General features: G+C 44.4%; 1 protein-coding gene across 1 annotated transcript in view; it reads right to left on the reverse strand.

Annotated features, from left to right (window-relative positions):
* The window catches only part of TTC23L (tetratricopeptide repeat domain 23 like), a 30,791-nt gene extending 14,092 nt beyond the window's left edge, over positions 1-16,699 (reverse strand). Inside the window, exons 1-4 of the mRNA XM_060007078.1 lie at positions 16,632-16,699; positions 12,553-12,760; positions 8,390-8,513; positions 629-785 (exon numbers count right to left, since the gene is read on the reverse strand). Of these exons, the coding sequence (XP_059863061.1) occupies positions 629-785; positions 8,390-8,513; positions 12,553-12,760; positions 16,632-16,699 (557 nt within the window). The remainder of the gene's footprint in view (positions 1-628; positions 786-8,389; positions 8,514-12,552; positions 12,761-16,631) is intronic.
* Between the last annotated feature and the right edge of the window lie 2,983 nt (positions 16,700-19,682).

Below are 19,682 nucleotides of genomic sequence, written 5' to 3' on the forward strand. Positions count from 1 at the left end.
GAACTCTTTCTTTTGTCTATTTTGCTTGGCCTCTGGTTTCATGGGCAGTGTTCTCAACGGCATTTCAGAAAAACTAAAATGATCATGTGTACATTAAATCAGAGGTTTGGGGCTGTATGTTACAATCACCTGGGGCTTTTAAAAATCTCCATGAACAGATGCTCCCCAGGCCTACTAAATCAAACTCTCTGCGGTGGGACCCAAATAGCAATCATTCTGAAAGCTCCCCCAGGGGATTACAACGTGCAGCCTACTTTGACAAACAGTGCTTTAAATTACCATTCATTTTCTGTCTTCCTACATGGCCACCACCGCTATCACCTGCGTCCTCATTGCTAACACTGTCTTGAGTGCTCTGAGGAGCGGGACAGGCTCCAAAAGCTTTCAGCTGGCCAGGGGATGTGTCCCCAGTGACAACCCTCCCATGGCTTAACTCAGAGCTCATATGACTAGACACAGGAGGAACATTCGTACTTTCTAGATGGACAGCAGAGGCTTGTGGAAGACCTGGATGCCAGAATGGAGCTACGAGGCCTCGGTTTCACCTCTTACCCTGTGCGAGACGACCCATGTGGCATGCGTGGCCCCTGGCCCTGATCTCCAGACCCCGCTGGGAAGGGAAGGATATCAACTCTGTAGGAGCCAGGCCACCCCCAGAGTGTAGTAGAGCATGACCAGAGTTTCCAGGATTTCCTTTCTCTCCTTGTCTGAGGTCGTGTTTCCCTTCCAGGTCAGCAGTGTGTTCTTGGCAGACTCGGCATGTTTCTTGGCCTGAGCTGGGAGACCTGGGGAAGTTTGAGGGTGGATGGCAAGATGAGAAACATTAAAAAGGTTTTTCAGTCAAAGACATTCCTGGGAGGGGGAAGGAGGGCATTGTGGTTGTCATCTGGCCTTTAGTATTGGTTCCCCAGATTGGCAGTGCAGTAGAATCATCTGGAATGCTTGTGAAGAATACAGGTTCCTGGCTCCCCCCATCCTGACCCTCACTCCAGACGTACTGAGTTGGAATCTCTAGAGGAATAGTGTCCAAGACTCTATATGTTGAATTAACTCCACAAATGCTTCTTATGCAGCCATCCTGGCATTCGTCTACGGACTCGGTTTGGAAATCACTGATGGAGTCAGGAGTGGAAGCTGAGTATCACATTCCCAGTCCACTGCTAATGCCATGTGACCTTTTCAATCCACAACGCTTCTCCATCCTCCAAATGCAAAATGACAACAAAATTATAGAAGCTGCCCTTTTACCAAACACATGGAGATAGTCCAGGAATGAACTAGGCTATGCCACAGACTGCTTTGCTTCATTCGAGCTTTCTGGAAAAGGCATTCTATAAAGTCAAAGGGCTTATGAATACAATTACTTCCATCTGGGGATTTTTTTTTCAATCCAAGATGAAGCTGGTATTCCGGGCACTTACTTGAACTATTAGTCCAGTTAACAGAGGGAGACTTAGGAGTATTCAGTTTACAGAACTATCTCCTCATCTTCTAGCCTAGCTCATGTCTAGTGATCCCTGATGGGAAAGGGAAACTCTGGAGAAAAGAGAAAAGCCAGCAGAGAACACATAGGGGTTCTCCTCCACCCTACTGAGGACTGCCATGGCTGCTTCAGCTCTCCTCTTGGCAGCCCCCAGGGTCTGAAAAACATATTCACCCCTGCCACTGTGGGGAGGCGCACTGTACCTCTGATGCTCCGCTCACACCTCAGCCCTCAGTTTGCTCTCCGTTTGGCCCTTGGAGCCCGCTTTCACAGTATGGGTGCAGTCAGTGGCAACAGAGATAATTTGAAAGGACTTGCATTTGATGCCTGCAGCCCTCATATGTTCCAGATGTGCAGGTCCTTAGTGAATTGCAGCAATGGGAACACAGTTTCTCTGGAAGAGTCCTAAAAGTGACCCAGAAGCTGAGAAGTCTTTGTAGAACACTCGGAGATGCCTGTTCTGTAGGTCTCAACTGAAAAGAAAACTGGACTCTGTGGTGAAAGAGAGGGCTGCATCTCAAGTTACCAGATGACAGTGGTCCTCAACTTGCATGGCGCGTCATAAGCACCCTGTCAAAATGCAGATTCCTGGGCCTCCCATAGTTACGGTTCACAAGTTCTAAGGTGAGAACCAAGGATTCAGATTTATAACAACTATCTTAGGTGATACTGATGTAGGCTGTCTGAGGACCACATTTGGAGAAACAGTGAGTTAGTAAAGCCTTTATACAGGAAGTGGGACTCATCTCCTTTCTGAAGAGTAGGTAGTGTTTTGGCTGATGGAGAAGAACGAGAACGGGTTTCCACTTGGAGTAAACAGCCTGAGGCCATAGAGACAGAATAAGCGTGTGTGTGTGTGTGTGTGTGTGTGTGCGCGCGCGTGCACGCACGAGCACACTCGTGCACACGTGCACCGGTGGGGTGGGGTCGGGGGGTACTGTAGTATTAGGGAAGGCTGTAAGAAGACCAGTCTGCCTGAAGGGAGGTTTAAGTTGAAAGACACATAACGTATGAATTGGATGGAGAAAATGGAGTCTTGGGTGCCAAGTTGAGGAAGCTGGACTTGATCTGCTAGGTAACAGGGAGTCTTCATAGGTCTTGAGAAGGCAGCAGCGACGGAAAACTCTGCCAGGGAATCAGGCCAAGACACCAAAGTAGGAAACCGAGAGTCTTTTTATCAAATAGATTACTTTCCACAACCATTTGGGCCCTTGGGAGCGTGTCAATAAGGAGTGCAGGAACCACATTTAGACGCTTCCCTGGGTCCACAGGAGGGAGAAAAGTGAAACTGGATGAGCTATTGAAAACCACCCCCAAATCAGCAACATTGCTTCTGGGCTCCTAAACAGAAAACAAATCCTAAAGTTGCTCTGAGGCTTTGCAAGGCTGCCCCCTCAGATCCACACCCCAGCCCCAGGGGTCCAGTGCTGGCTGTGAATCCCCAAGAGGAACCCTTTTCCTCTCAACTCAGCAGCTAATTGATTATATAGTTCCCTGTCTCCCCTTCACCATGCCCTGCACTGCGGTCCTTCTAATGAAAAAGCTGAGCTGGTAACCAATGGACTAAAGTAAACTGAACTAGGATCTCGATTTAAAACAGCTCATTCAACTTTAAAATCATCCCTAAAGAAAAAAATGACTCCTTTACTCTTCCCAGAATCCACTCTGGTCTCCAAAGTGGAGTGCGTGTACCCCTGTAGGTATGCAAGATGACATAAGGATGTGGGGAAAAAATTAAAATTTCTCTGCTTTTAAAAACAATCTTTTTTGTTTTCTATTTTTATGAATATAATATTACATAATATTTAATACTATTGTACATAGTTTATAATAAATACATATTTATGGAGAGTGCTCAAAACATTTTTTGTGAAAAGAGAGCTAATTCTCAAGAGTTTAGAGACCACTGCTCTAGACGAATGCTTTCTAAAGTTTTCAAGTATGAAAAAGCTCCTTTTTCATTAAAAAAATCTGTGATAATATTTTTATAGCATTTCCTACATGAGAAAATTCAGGATGACAAAGTATGAAGAGTCAGAATCTAATATTCTGAAATGCATTTGCTTTTTACTAATTGCAAGAACACCCTCTTTTATGTAAAAATAATGCTCTGCATATATGTGTCTGTGTAAGACTCATTTCCTCTCTCTCTAGAGGATGCTCACAGATTGGTGACCTTGTTCCCTAACTCCAAGTCCCACCTCCCGGAATCCGATGTCTGTTCCAAGACCGTGTCATTTTCCTTTACTTGCCCTCCCCAGCCAGGGACACCAGCCTTCTCCCTGCACCAACAGGGCAGCAACTATAGAAGTAAAAATCAGGGTGGCAGCAAGACCTGCTTCTGGAGCCTGAGATTCAGAAATCACAAGGGCATATTAATGAACTGGAAAAGCGGTCCAGAGATTGTGCACCAAATGTATCGATCATTTTGCTTTAGTTTGGGGTAAGATTCCACCACTGATTTCTGTTACTCTGACTCAGGCCACAGAGAATCTTCTCGGAGCTACTCAAAAGCTACCCAAAGCTACTCTTTGGAGGCTGCTGCTGTCTCCTTTGACCATCACCTATATTTAAGAAGTTCTCGTGGTACAGTGATTAAGACAGCAGGGTCTTAGGGCCAGACTTCCAGGTACAGAAGTTGGCTCAGCCACTTACTACTTGAATGAGTTACTTAATCTATCTGTACTTCAGTTTATTCACCTATAAGATGGCAATGAAAATACCTCCCACCTCGTACAGTTGTTGCAAGGATTAATTTAATTAATTTATGAAAAAGGATTAAATAGTGCCTGACACAGGAATGAAATGAGCTTAAATAAATATTACCTGTTATCATCATCATTACTACCAGGGTCCATTCCCCTTAAGCAATTGATTATACTTGTCCTTATGTACTCTGGACATTCTTCATAAAGCTGCTTACAGAATCTCTATAAAAGGCTCCTTCTCAAACGCACACTCACTTCAGATAGGTACCAGGCTTCCTGCAGGTCAGACCAACTGCTCTTTATCATTCCCTGTTGTTCCTGTACCAGCTTTTTTACCAACTAGACAGAGAAGGTAGGGTTCATGACTTATGCATCTTTTTCGAGATTTCTGCAACACTTAGAGCCCCAGATACCTGGAAGGTTCCCAGTAATAACAGGCTAACAAATTAATTCATTGCTTCATTAATAATAGGCAAAACACCAGGAAACTGCTTGCCCATGTTACTGTCTTCTCCTTCCTGAACACATGGAAACAGTGGTCACAAGGTGACCAGTCACCTCCACCTGCCCTTTTCTCAACCACTGAAGCCCTAGGCTCGGGAGGGTTCTCGCCAGGTCAGCTGGTGACAGAGTTCCACTTCTAGTGTCCCTTACCCTGTTTCACCAACCATCAGTCTTTTACACTCTCTGCTTCGCAAAGGCCTCGCGTTTTTTTGTTATTGACTCCTGAACCCCGCTGCATCGATTGCTCCATTTTTTAAAACCTTCAAACTCTCTATCTGGCTCCTTCTTCACTGCCTAAAATGTTCCCAGGTCGCCTCCTCTTATAAAATTAGCTTCAAATGACCTTTCTGCCTTCCCTAGCTACCCTCCTGTTCCCCCTCATCCCTTTCACTATGCAGGACGTGGCATACACAGCCTAGGCTACCGGCCCACGCCTTCCCCTCATCCCTGGGATCTGGCATCTGCTCCAACCCTTCTGCAGAAGTGGTTCTCGTGAGGTCCCCAAGGGCCTCTTACTGAGTAAGTGCAGTCGCAGTTTCTTGTATCCCCATCTCATGGCAGCATCAGACACCTAGGCTGCTTGGCTTCTCCTCTTGGCTCCCAAGGCACTGCTCTAACTCAGCTCTCCTTGATAAACCTTCTCTATTGGACTCTTTGCTCACTCTACCAGGGTCCTCTGTTCCCTTCCATTAATATGTCCATTCTCCAAGGGTCTGTCTTTCCATTTCTTCCTTTTCTTCTCTCTCCTCTCAGAAGTTTTATCAACTCCTATAACGTCAACCTCGGCCTTCATGCTTATAATTTTCCATTTCCCCTCCCTAGTTCTGGTCTCAAATATTCTTCCATGCTTACGATTCCCCTTCTCTCCTCCCCAGTTCTGGTCCCAACTTTCCAGCACCTAGTAAAAATATACTTGTGGATTTCTCCGTTGTAATTCAAAATCAATATATCAAAAACCAGACCCGCCATTCCTCTCCCACTTCGCTTCCTTTCCTGACCGGCTTATCTCTGATGATGGCATCTTGAGGGGCCTGAAACTTCATGGTCATCTTGGGGCCTCACTTTTCCTCAACCCCAAATCCAATGCCATGTCCTGCCAATTCTTCCTTCACAGCCCTTTTGTAACTATCATTTTTGAATAGGTAATACATTCCCACGGTTCAAAAGTTAAACTTATAGGAAAAGGTAAAGGTTGAGAGGTCTCACTTCAAATTCTATTCCCTTTCACAAGCAGCCTCTAGGTAACTTTCGTTTCTTTCTTGTGTTTCCTTCAGTGTTTCTTGATGTGAATATAAGCACATATTCTCATTTCTCTCCCCTCTTTCTTACCTGAAAAGAGGTATGTTACAAACATGGTCCTGCATTGTGCGTTCTCTGTTGCCTAAAGATGTATCCAGGAGATCTTTCCCTAGTGGTAGGTAAGCCCTTTCTAAGGCTGTATGTACCACATAGTGTATATTAGTCCTTCAGTGATGAGTATACTTGGTTGTTTCCAATCTTCTACTATCATAAACAATGCTGCAAAGAATAATATCATCCATTTAAGTGTGTATTCAGGAAAGAGTTCCAAAAGTGGGATTTCTGGCTTAAAAGGTAAAGGCATCTGTCCTTCATAGACTCTTAAACCCTTCCCTTCTCACTCGTGCCCCCTGTCACCAGCCTGGTTTTACACCTAGAGGTAAACAGCTGGATGAGATAGCTTCCATTCTAGCTATCATTGCTAGACTGACCTTTCCAAAAGCACACTTTGATTTATTCATCCCCCTGCTGGAAAATCTCTAATAGTCCTCCTTGTCTACCAAATAAATGACTAATTCCTCAGCCTGCCCAAAGCGCCCTCCTTTCCAGGTTCATCTGAGTGGTCCTTACCGTATCTAGCCAGCGCTGCTGATTACTTTCTAAACACACGCTGCACTTTCCCACCTCCATGCGTCTGCCAGGCCTTGTTCTTCATCAGAAATGCCCACCCCTTCTTCTGCCTACCCAACCCTACTCATTGTTAAAGGGCCTTCTTGAATGGTACCTCTTCCTGAATCTATCACTTACTACCTTCAGTCAGAAATGATTTCACCCAGCGCCCCCAAAGCCCTGCATTTAAACCAGTCCCACGGCCTTCTGGTGCCTTCCGGTGCCTTCTATCGCAGTTGTCTGTGGGTAGCTCACCTTCCATACGAGGTTGTAAGTTCTCTGAAGGCAACGGCTGTGCCTTTTGCCCCTTATAGTTCCCAGAGCCCTCGTCCAAGAATTTCACATATACAAGTGTCTCATTAAATACTTACTGGAAGACCATTTATCGAGAGAAATCAGCCTTCTGGCTTGACGCCCTTCCCCCATTGCTGGAAAAGGCTCCCAGGGAAATGAGGCAGGCATGTCTGCCGGCCATAAAGCACGCGCATGTGCAGCAAGGCGCGAGCACACACAGACGCATACGTCCCGCCCGCACGGGAGCCTGGCTCATAAATTCTGTCCATTTTGCAGCAGTTACAGGATTAATGACAACAAAACTAAGTGGAATTCAGCAAGCACTTCATCCCTCTTGAAGGTCCGTGATTTTTCAAAGCTTTCGTTGTTTTATTTGAAGGACCACAGACTTCAAAAAAAGTTAAAGTGAAGAAACTGGGTAAGGCCTATACCTGAAATAAGAGACCCTAGGCTATTCTCAAGGTACGGCCATAATCAAAACCTATTCTAGAAAAACTCTAGGCTAGGCCTCAGAAAGTCTGGGTTCAAGACCGAGTGCTGTTATATTATGTGGGCATTTCAGCTAATCAGGAAGTTGTTTTTCCCATCTAGAAAAAACAAACACACAAAAAGACCTTGTTTTACAGGAAAACTTTTTCCCCTCCAACCTACTACTCAAATGTGGTTCTCCATTCATGCGGCAGGAAGAACTGTGAATTAGGGAAAAGAGGGTGGTGCTCTCACCATCTTTTGTAATATAACCTGTTTACCTGTCTTGAGTTAGTCTGGAATCTAACTGGAAAAGCAAAACTCAAAGTCTACTGTGGCTATTCATAGAAAGGGTTGATTTCAGAAGATGAAGGCCAACCTCCTTCCACAGACCTACCATAGTAATCTCTCTAAAGAAAGGGAGGCCGTGTCTGCCTGCCCTCGGTTCAGACAAACATCCCCCGCAAACGCTTCTGGTACTTTCCTCTCAGGTTCAAGCTGCCATCACCTCAGGTCAGAATTTCAAAAATAGTTACCTAAGTTGTCTCCCTGAATCTGGGCTCTCCCAGGGCCCAAGGAGTATACTTGTTGGTGCCAAACCAAGTGTCAATGACTTGCCAACTGACAAATCCATGGGTCTGTCTTCGGCCTTCACCTCATTTGACCTCTCTCTGCCATCTGACTCTGCTGAAACCACACTGCACTTCCTTTTGAAGCCCCTTCTCCGCCCTTGGCTTCCATGATTTGGCCCCTCCTGATTCTATTTCCTTGCTGGCTCCGCTTCCGCTACCCAATCCTAACGCTCTTGTCCTCCAAGCTTCTGTCCTCTGCTTTCCTTCCCTCATTATTACCTTTACGATCCCTGTCACACTGCCCGCCTCATCCATGGACTTCCCCGCTTCCTGACAAGGTGTGAGTTGGGGACAGGATGGACCCTCCCCTGGGCAACCCCCCACCCCGACTGTGGTTCTGTGTGGGCTCAGTGTGGCTGGCTCCCCCAGACCCAGCCGGGGAAATCGAGTACCTCTCAGTGTCACGTAGCCATAAGCCAGGGTGGCCAAAGCCTGTGCACATTTCCAGGGTTCTTCCCCAAAAATAATCCGAGAAAGGATGACACAGCGAATCAGCTCCTCATTTGCTTGGGTATTCTGCAGAGAGCAAACAAGTCATTACACTTTGTGGAAAGGAGGAAAATCTCCAGCCTGTATCTTATCACTGGATTGCAGGACTGCGTCCACTGTCAACTTTTTCTCTCCTCCCCCCTTCCCAGCCCACAGCCAATCCATCAAGCCCTCTTGGCTCCACCCTATTCCTAAGTTCTAACGCTACACACGTCTCATTTCTGCCACGTGTACCTAGTCCAAGCCACCCTCATCTTTGACCTGGGTGAACACAGCCCCTCTTAATTGCCTCCACTCTTGCCCCCCATAGTCTACTTTCTACATCATAGCCAGAGTGACTTCTTTTAACCTCTTATTGTGAAAAACTTTAACAGTATACAAAAAGAGCATGGAGAATGAGTCAGCTTCATCGCTCACAGCCAATCTGGTTTCATACCTATGCTCCTCAAGCATCCACCCTCTCCCTCTACGATTTTGAAGCAAAGCAAAGATATTAAATCATTTCATATTTCATAAGTATTTCCAAAAGATACAGACTTAGAAATATAACCACAAAATCATTATCTCACCAAAATATTAATAATGATTCCTAACTATCAAATATCTAGTCTCATAAACCTAATAATTACCTCATAAAGCTAACATTTCTTTTACAGTTTAATTGTCCATACACTGAGATCAGTCTCATGAGTCTCTTTTCATCAATGGGTTCCACCTCCATTTCTAATTCTTTTCATTGCAAATTATTTATTGAAGAAACTGAGTTATTTGGTTTATAGTGTTTCCCAAAAATGGAAATTTGGTTGAATCTTTATGGTGTCACTCAACATGTCCTTCCAGTCTCCATTCTGCCTTTATATTGGTGGTTGATTTAGAAGTTTGGTTACCTTTAGCTTTTTTTTTTAAGCAAAACTACTTCATATGTTCTACCATCAGAAGACACCTAACCTTGGGTTGTCTCTTTCTGCTAAAAGCACAACTACATGAATTAATCTATAAAAGATTATAAAACGCTGATATCCCAATTCCCTCTTCATATGTTAGGTGGAATAACTTTATAAAAAGAAATCTCTCATCTCCTTCTTAGTTACCCAATAGTACGGTTCGTATCAGAAGGACAGGATACATGATTTAATCATTCTCTTTATTTATCAGCTTTCCAAATAATGAGTTCATTCACTAGCATCCTCCAATGGTGACCAAATAGCTAGTTATTTATCATTCTTCTTCTTCTTCTTCTTATTATTATAATAAACATATCTTGATTTTTAAACAAATCTGATGTTCCTGAACATAGCAAACTAATTTCTAACTTGGGGCTTGTACACCTGTTGTCCCCCCAGCTTGGGACACTCTCACACATCGTTACCCTCTTCTCTCATTTTCATTGCCTTCACCTCAGAGAGGCCTTCCTTGGCCACCTTATCTAAAACAGACTCTCACCCCATCACTTACTATGCCATTGCCTATTTGATTTTTTTCTTCATGGCACTCTCTCTGATATTGCAGTAACTATTATTTTGTTTATCTATGATCTGTCTCCCCAAATAAAAAATAAGTTCCTCAAGAACAGTTTATTCCTGGGGCTTCCCTGGTGGCGCAGTGGTTAAGAATCTGCCCACCAATGCAAGGGACACAGGTTCGAGCCCTGGTCCGGGAAGATCCCACATGCCGCAGAGCAACGAAGCCTGTGCACCACAGCTACTGAGCCTGCGCTCTAGAGCCCGCGTGCCACAACTACTGAGCCCACGTGCCACAACTACTGAAGCCCACGTGCCTAGAGCCCGTGCTCCACAACAAGAGAAGCCACCGCAATGAGAAGCCTGCACACCGCAACAGAGAGTAGCCCCCGCTCGCCACAGCAATGAAGACCCAACACAGCCAAAAATAAATAAATAAATTTATAAATTTAATAAATAAATGAAAGAACAGTTTATTTCTCATGTTCACTGCTGTATGCTCCATGCAGAGAGGAGGCGCACATTCAGTATTTGCTGAATAAATCATCTCTCGATTGGCAAAGATAAGTATGAGGCGGGGAGAGAGCCCCTGGCTCTGTAGAACTGACAGGCAGAGCTCTCTAAGAAATCAGAGAACTGCACCTTCAGGTCACAGATGTCAGTAACTCTACAAACACAGTCATCGACTGGCTGCGCTAACTGACAGAGTCAGGCATTCATTTCCCGGTGAGGTGAAAACGGCACTTCAAGGACTCAAAAGCCTGGAGTTTCAACCCTCTGTTTACTGACTGTGATGTTTGGGGCAAGATCACCCTGAGTCCCAGCTTCCTTTTCTATCTGGAAATCTATACCATCTACCTCATGGGGTTACTGTAGGGAAAGTGAGTCAACATCAAAGTGATCCAAATCTGTTACGTGTTATCTGCATGTAACCATTTACAGAGTAACACACAGACAGAGTGGTCCAAGGACTGCTCCCTTCCGATCCCCATGATTCCCGTCCCCCCACCCCATCTCCTTCCTACCCTGATGCTTCACCCCTCCCAGCTCATACACACAGACGCAAACAGTGTTAGAGCGACATTTCCCCTCGTGTTTTAGAAACATCCATTCAGTCAGAATTTTTGAGAGTTCTGCACGGGCTGAACGCACAGTAAATACTAAGTTCTATTCTGAGGGAGAAGCATAACATCATGAAAAATCACTGGAATGAGAGTCCAAAGCCTTGAGTTCTGTCCTGGCTCTGGACATTCTGTATTCATTCATCCCCACACTTCCCGCCCTGGGGAAACTGAGACAACCAGTATGGGCTCTAGAGGTCAATCCAGGGCTGCTGCTCCTGCCACCAATATTCCTGTCCTTCAGGGCTGTGAGCGCTGAGCTGGGCTAGATATAACTCCTAAATCTAAATCTTTGTCATTAACCAAACTGCTCAAGGAGCCGTCAAGTCTTTTTTTTTTTTTTAATATTTATTTATTTGGTTGTGCTGGGTCTTAGTTGCGGCAGGCGGGTTCCTTAGTTGTGGCTTGTGAACTCTTAGTTGTAGCACGCATGTGGGATCTAGTTCCCAGACCAGGGATCAAACCCGGACGCCCTGCATTGGGAGTCTTAACCACTGCGCCACCAGGGAAGTCCCAAGGAGCTGTCAAGTCTTAAAAGCCCACACTTGCGTTCCACAGCAGTTGGTACTTGTCTTTCTAGAAGTGATCACTCTAGCCTGGGTTTATGAAATACTATTGGATCCAGGTCAGGATGATGGTCCTTTGCAAGTTTCTGGGTACTTTACAGAGGTAACTTTATATTATAAATACATCCATCTAGGGAAGTATCAGCTTCTATCATCTCCCTCTGAAGTGCTTCTCAGCCTTTCCTAAGCCATCTGCAGAGTTTTTTTTTTTCACACATGTACGTTAAGATCATTTTTTCCTTTAGCCAGGAATGGCCAGGAAGTCAGTAAGTCAGCACATGAACTCCTTTGTTGATAAGTAATGCTCTGGGAGCAGGTCGGTGCCTGTGTGTTAATCGTGAGGGTCACTGACATGCTTTCTCGGGTTCCCGCATTTTGAACACTCTTGCTAAACGCTTGCTCTGAGGTCCCAGTTCCCAAGTCCTTGCTTTCCTCTTGAAAATGGATACCTACACTCTCTGACCCCTGCTGCTACCGCCCACTTCCGGTCCTTTGGTTTGCTTATGATTCCACTGTAACCACAGGCATCTCACCGTATCCTTGCCAGGCCTGAGCCTAGACTCTGCCTGGCTACCCTTGTTCTCAGCCTCCTGCCTCACTATCCTTGCCTTCTTGTTACCCAAAAGATATTATTCTGAAACCTTTCAGGAGAAATCAAAAGATGATTTTTTAATTAACGTAATCAAATAGCAACAGGAAGAAGCAAACAATTTGTAGTTTAAAGCTAGGAGCACAAACACTCCAAGGAGGTAGGCACAGTGACCCACGTGGAGCCCGAAGGCGGGCTGGCTACCGACTATGCTCTGCTTTCTTTTCTTCCACTTATAGAGAAATATAACACCTTCCTCTACTTCATGTCCTTCGATCTGCAATTAAGGAAGAACTTCTCTAGTCATGGACGTATTTTTAAATGGAAAACCCAGTGAGTTTTTTGTTTTATTATCATTTTTCCCTTAATCAGCTGAGCTACTTTCTTCTGGGATTGGGCTGGTTTCTCTCTGGGAAGAGACATACGGTCTACGGCCTTCTCCTCCTTGGCTTTAGCATCTTGTTCGCTCTCTCCAGACCCACTAGTGGGATACAACTCATCTCTTTGCTGATGCTCTGGGATCTTGGTTTGCTGTGACCTGTGGGTACCAGGGAGGGACACGGAGTCAGGTTTAACCCTGCATATCTCAAACAAGGCAGCACTGAAGGACAGAGCCCTCCCAGCTGGGGGCTAGGAATATGATCTCTGAAATAAACCTGTAGAGTAAAGCTAGGTGGTGAACTCACGTCACCTGAAAAGCCAAGAATTAGAACGGCAATGTAGTGGTTCCAATCAAACAGATTTAGGGAACCTCCCACCTACGGCAGAGTCGCAGCCCTGCTGCTTACCAACCACATGACCCTAAGTAAGTTACTGGTTTGCTTCACTGTAAAATGAAGTCAATATGAATACCCACCTGATGAGGTTATGGGATTGAATCAGATAATACTCATAAATCACTTAGCCTGCTATTTAGTAAGTGCTCTTTTAACATTAGGTATTCTTATTTTATGAGCTCCATGACGTGAGGATGTTGAATTGGAAGATCTCCAAGAGCCTTGATGTTCTAAAATTCTGATCCAAACCAGGGGGGAAAATGGACATAATGAAATAAGGTAAAGGGAACTAACACTTTGAGGTCAGAACTTCATGTGTCTTCTTTCATATTTCTTAAAAGCTTCAACATAAATAGTAACTAAAGAGGATGTGGTCCCACCAAGGAGAGGGGAGAGAACCCACACTGGGTCAAGTGCAGATTCAGAAGAGAAATGACCTTCTCAATTATGTTAGAAAAAACAAAACAAAAAAACAAACGTGTTTGAGAAAGAGCTGAGTGGGTTGAAAATCTCCCTCTTCCCCAGCACCCCCTTACACACACACACACACACACACACACACACACACACACACACACACACCCCATGCAGATCTCAGACTATGATGCTGAACGTAATTATGAATGGGTAATTGGTACGATAAAGATAAAAGCCCAAAGAGTTAATCTTACATAACAAAAAAGATAACCATATCCTAACTCTACCAGAGACATCATAAAGTGATCCAGAAGAAATAGAATTCTAAGATATTAAGAGCAACAACAGAAATTTTAATTATTAATAAGTTCCCCCAAAGGAATCACCTTTGTATTCACAATAGCTTTTAAAAGTTCAACCATAGTATAGTTTTTAAAACAAAATTTATCTTCCTTTTCCACTGATTAGATAAGTAATGAATTTTCATTGTAAGAAAAACAAAAAGAGGAAAATTTATAAGGAAAGTAAATGTCAAGCGTAACCTTTTACACCAGGTTCGAATAAATGACATCCTAATACCCATCCAGAGTCCTGTTCTAAATAACCTATGTTTATTTAGGCATGTGGGCAAACCAGGTTATGTGGACAGGACAGCAACGTTTCTTCAGGCCCAAGCCCAGGGCCCAGCAGGACTGCCTTCTGCCCACAAACAGAAATGTGCTTTCAGAAGACATGCAAATTCAATGGAAAGGCCAGGGAAGGCTGGCGCAGCACTGTAATCAGGAGACAGGTGCTAAACCTGCCTGTTCTCTGCCTAGTGAATTCCGTACTCCTCCTCCAACTCGAATGTCACCTCTGCTGGAAGTCTAGCACTGGAGTAGCAGTAGAAACACCCTCTGCAGGGCTTGCAAAAGTCTTCTCCAACTTCTACTATAGTGCGAATCACGCAACAGTCTCATTTTCAAAATCTGCTTTTGTTTCGAAGTCTTCTTTGCTTCCTAGCCAGTTAACTCCACCAGGGCTGGGGCTGAGTCTCATTTGTTTCTAAGAAACCCTGATACCTGGCTCACAGTAAAAACAAATAATGGCTGGTTAAATAATGAACAAATGAATGGAAAAAGAAAGTGTAAGGCCTTTAGGATACCTGAAAAAGACTGAAGGTGGAGGAAATCTGTGACAAGAGATCATAACTCAAGAAAACTCACGGAAAGAAAGCTCAGTCCCTCAGTAGAAGGCTTCGCGTAGGCTGCATATTTCACCCACCTGAAGCAGAAGTTCAATCTACTGGGGTCACCAAAGAGATTACTAATTTTGGATATTAAAAATTATAAGCCCCAGGGGCTTCCCTGGTGGCGCAGTGGTTAAGAATCTGCCTGCCAATGCAGGGGATAAGGGTTCGAGCCCTGGTCCGGGAAGATCCCATATGCAGCAGAGCAACTAAGCCTGTGCGCCACAACTACTGAGCCTGCGCTCTAGAGCCCACGAGCCACAATTACTGAGCCCATGTGCCACAATTACTGAAGCCCACGTGCCTAGAGCCCGTGCTCCACAACAAGAGAAGCCACTGCAACGAGAAGCCAGCACACCACAAGAGTAGCCCCCACTTGCCGCAACTAGAGGAAGCCCGTGCACTGCAACGAAGACCCAATGCAGCCAAAAATAAATAAATAAATTTAAATAAATAATTTTTTTAAAAAAAATTATAAGCCCTAAATATTTAAATTTCAGCCTTGAATGAAATTAAGCTGAGACCAAAGGGAGCAAGCTTCAACAGCAGGGCCTCAAAGGAAGTAGAAACATTGAGGTCTTGACAAATGACTTGAGACTGCCAAGCCCTGAACTAGCTTTGAACATTTTGCTATGAAAGGTAAAAAACATGCCTGGAGAATATTGACCAGTTAGATATCTGGAAGGATAGTCAGAATAAAATAATTAGGCCAGTTAAATGAAAGATCTGCTAGGTTTCTAACTTATTCTACATGTTGCCATCATAAATGTGAATTGTGACTAGTAAAATTAAATATGAATTATCTGATTATTTCCAAGATACTCTACTGTAAACTCTACATTTTTAACTTCAATTTTATATTTGTATAACCCTTAACCTTAAGATATTTTATGAGATGGTATAGAATTACACTAATACATTAACTACTAGTCTCATGTGGCTATTAAGCACATGAAATGTGTCTGGTCTGAATTGAGATCTGCTGCAGGTGTAAAACACACACCAAAATTCAAAGACTTAATTAAAGAAAATGTATTTCATGAATTACGTTATGTAATATTTTAGAGATACTGAAATAAATAAATATGGTGTTAAAATTAAATTTACCTGTTTATTTTTATTTTTTAATATGGCTACTTAAAAATTTAATATTACATTTGTGGCTTGCGTTATATTTCTACTTGATAGCACTGGTATAGAGCAATGGTTCTCAACCAAGGGTGATACTGCTCTCAGGGGACATTTGGCAATGTCTGGAGATATCTTGGGTTGTCACAACTGGGACAGTGCTACTGACATCTCATAGGTAGAGACCAGGGATGCTACAATGCACAGGACAGCCCTCACAACAAAGAATAATCAGATCCAAAATGTCAATAGTGTCGAGGTTGAGAAACCCTGGTATAGAGGAGTGGTTAAGGAATGGACTCTGGAGTCAGACTGCCCAGTTTGAATAGCATTTACTAGCTGTGTGACTTCGAGCAAATTGCCTAACCTCTCTTTAATTCATATTCCTTACCTAAAAAATGGGGTAATCACAGTACCTCCCTCACAGAGTTTTGGGGGAATTAGTTGCATTAATATGCATAAGTACTTAGAACAGTGCCCGGCACATAGTATTTGCTCAATAAGTATTAGCTGTTATGATGTGAAATTTTTAATTTACTTATTGTCTCTTTATTTCATGAAACAATTTCAATTTCTCATTAATTTTTCTATATTTAATTCTCCATGACTTTACCAATCTTGCTATAAGTAACCTATCTCTATAAAAAAAATTGAAATTTCCCTTAAGTTAGGAAAAAACATTTGTTTTCCATCTTGCATAGGTTGCACAGGTACAAATGGACATTAGAGCAGAACCATTATTAGCATACAACACAGAAGCTCAATCTTCTCTACTATATAATATGCATGCAAAGTTTACCAAGGTTTGCCTTAAGTGGAGGTCCCAACGTTTCAGGCCACTGAGTGAGTATGATACTTACAGATGGAAGCAGAAGTCCCAGTCGGTGTCATTGCTGACAGTCGGGATGCGGATGGAGCTGGCTCGCATCTTCTTCCTACCAAGAATCACATGTGAGGTCAGCTTTGAAAGAAAACGCTTAGAAGTCTGTTCTGTTTTCCCTTTGTTGGATGCTATCGGCTTAAAATGAAACTGCCCAAATACATAACCCATCCTAAATCCACAAATAGACTATACACACACACTCGTGTATGGAGACCGTGGAAAGCAGAAATTAAAGACATTTGCCAAATTAAATCCCTGAATCAAATTTCCTTCCTCTAATTTTTACTTCACATTACCTCCAAAATCCCCTACCTTTTTTACCCCTTAAGCCAACACATTAACAGCTCCTGAATCAACAAAACTATGATCTCCTACTCAAGTCAGATACTGTTTTTGCAGGTAACCCGCTCTCACTACTAACAGTGTATTTGTTGGTTAATTCTTCTCCGTGTCCCTTGGGCCATCTCACTACTTGATAGGTGATCCTAGTTAAGGAACTAAAACACATGCGTCTGCTTTGGTTGCTGTCATTAGCTGATGGGGGAAATGACTGAAACTCATGGCAAAAAATCTGATTTGTAATTATCTGCTAAATTGAACCCTCATGGCTATCCGTGTCGCTTAAATCAAATCGAACTCGAATGCAGTTATTTATTGAACACTGGTACCCACCAAGTCCCTCCTCATCTCACCCTGCAGAATGTCACTCATTCCCACCTGAGCCCTGAGGAGCTAGCTCTCTGACTCAGACTCCACAACATTCACAATCCAAAGACTAGAAGAGAAGATTCACTAATTTGTCTTTCTCATCTCTACTTTCAAAACTGTGGCCAGGGCGAGGGGTTCTGACGTCTCAACCTCCTAAATTCTGTTCCTGTGCGGTTTCACATGGCCCTGGATTGTAACACCACTATCGCCCCCCTCTCTCAAGTGCAAATCGCTTCCTTATTTTCTGCCGTTGTCTCCCCTTAACTTTGTAAACCTTAACACCACATTCCGAGCAACGTCCGACCTTCCCCTGGCTTCTTTCCTGTGGGCGGTGCCCCGGCCGCAGAGGCTCTAGCCCGAAAAGCGGGCGAGGGCGGCCGAGAGGCAAGCGTGACGCGGCGTACCTGGCCGAAGGCAGAGGAGCCACGGCCCAGAACTAGACTTCCCGGCTCCCTCAGCCTGGCGGCTCGGCTTCCGCCGGCGGCTTCAGTGTACCGGCCTCTTCGGACCTCGTTCAAGGCACCGTTAGCTTGCCTTGCGGAAGAGAGAAGCTCACCTCGCTCTACCTTTCCCGCCCGCCGCCGGAGTTCTGGCTACTGAGACAATGGGGTTACCATGGAAACTGAACGTTGCGGGCGGCGCCCGCGCCTGTAGCCATGGCGACGAGGGGCACTTCCGGCCCAGCGAAATCCCAGGCCATCCACGCAAACCAAGCTGCCGCCGCACCCTTGCCTTAACGGTCCACGCGGGCGAGACTCGGGCGACCTTAGCTTCGTCCCCACACTTCCCTCTGCTGCGGCTGAACGGTCCACTACTGTTTTGCTTAAAGGGACCTCTCGGCGATAACGACGCCGGAAGAGAAGGTAAATCCCATCGGAGGATGGAAAGGGGCGTCCGGCTCCACGACCTTACCAATTTAAAGCTGCGACGACGTACCGGGCTGTATTCGGCGACACTCTTCGCCCCCGCGTGCCCCTCCGCGCGCCCTGCACCCTCACAGTTGCCCAGCTGTTCGGGTCCTCCGGGCCCGCGAGGAAAGGCTCAGATAGAACTATTGACGGTGCTGGCACCGTATGTGTTGCCACTCCCGGTAAGATTAGAGCTACGCATGGATAAGGGAGCGGAGTGCAGGAAGTGAGTAGCTTAAGATATGGACCACTAGTTCTGCTAATGATTAGCAGTTCAGAGAATATTTTCGAGGGTAGAGGGCACATTTGGCAAACACCACATAGCCCTAAGTTATGCACCATGTATCCTTATCCTACCCATCTTCAGTGGCCTGAAATACCCACAGTGGTAACAGTAACTCAGATCTGACAGGTACAGGGGCAATTGTGGTTAATAACCAAATGAACATCACTGGCTCAAGCAGCCTCGGGTTTCAGGGTGTTGCCATAAACCCCACAATGAATTAGGGGCTGTGACAAGTCAAGTTGGAACTGGTATGTCCCTCTCCTTTTCAAACAAGAGCAGGCTCAGTAGAAAAAGAAGGAAAATATTTACCAAGAACTTGACGGGTGGTGTTTACATTCAGTGTTTGTTCTTTCCAGTTCCGAGGCTGAAGTTTAATTGCGGTTGATCCAAGACTGCCAAGGTAGCCTTTCTGAAGTTAGGTTGGAGGAGCTATTTAAGTGAGTTTGCTTTAATATCTCTTAACTAAAACCTGGATGGCCTATTAAAGTTTAAATCTGTACCCTCAAACTCCTGAGCCAAAATTTTAGAAAGACCCCACCTCTTTTATTCTCTGTTTTCTAAAAGAACCCTCAGCATGAAAGGATGATGAGAGCATTGAGCTGGGCTTCAGGATGTCAGGGTTCTGCTTTGGACTGTGTGCCCTGGGGCAAGCCTAGGGGACTGAATTTTCTTGCCAGTACATTGAGAGTGTTTGTACCACTTGCTTTCTAGAACCCCTTCCAGTTCCAGGATTCTGTGAGGATAAACCACAGATTTTTATGATTCTATGAACATAATATTGAATATTGAATATGAATATTTAACATGTATGGGAATAAAGGGCAGAACTGGTTTCCTGTTCTCTAACACTTATTTCCCTTATCCTTGTTACAAGTTGGTCTTCAATGAAATGGAAAGTTTTAATGTTCTGTCATTCTAGGAAATGGCTATGAAGTTGTTTCTAAGTGTATCAAATATAACTTCTCTTTCCTGAACACTTGCTTTGCTGATCCTTGTGAGGGGGACATATGGTACCAGAACAGTCACTGAGTTCCCATTCCCTAAAGCCAACACTCTGGCTCCACCTCCATTTAATTAGCTCATCTGTAAAATTAGAAATCAAATGAAAAGAACTTTAAAGACTTTT

This window comes from Delphinus delphis, chromosome 3 (genome assembly GCF_949987515.2).
Source record: "Delphinus delphis chromosome 3, mDelDel1.2, whole genome shotgun sequence".
Taxonomy (NCBI): domain Eukaryota; kingdom Metazoa; phylum Chordata; class Mammalia; order Artiodactyla; family Delphinidae; genus Delphinus; species Delphinus delphis.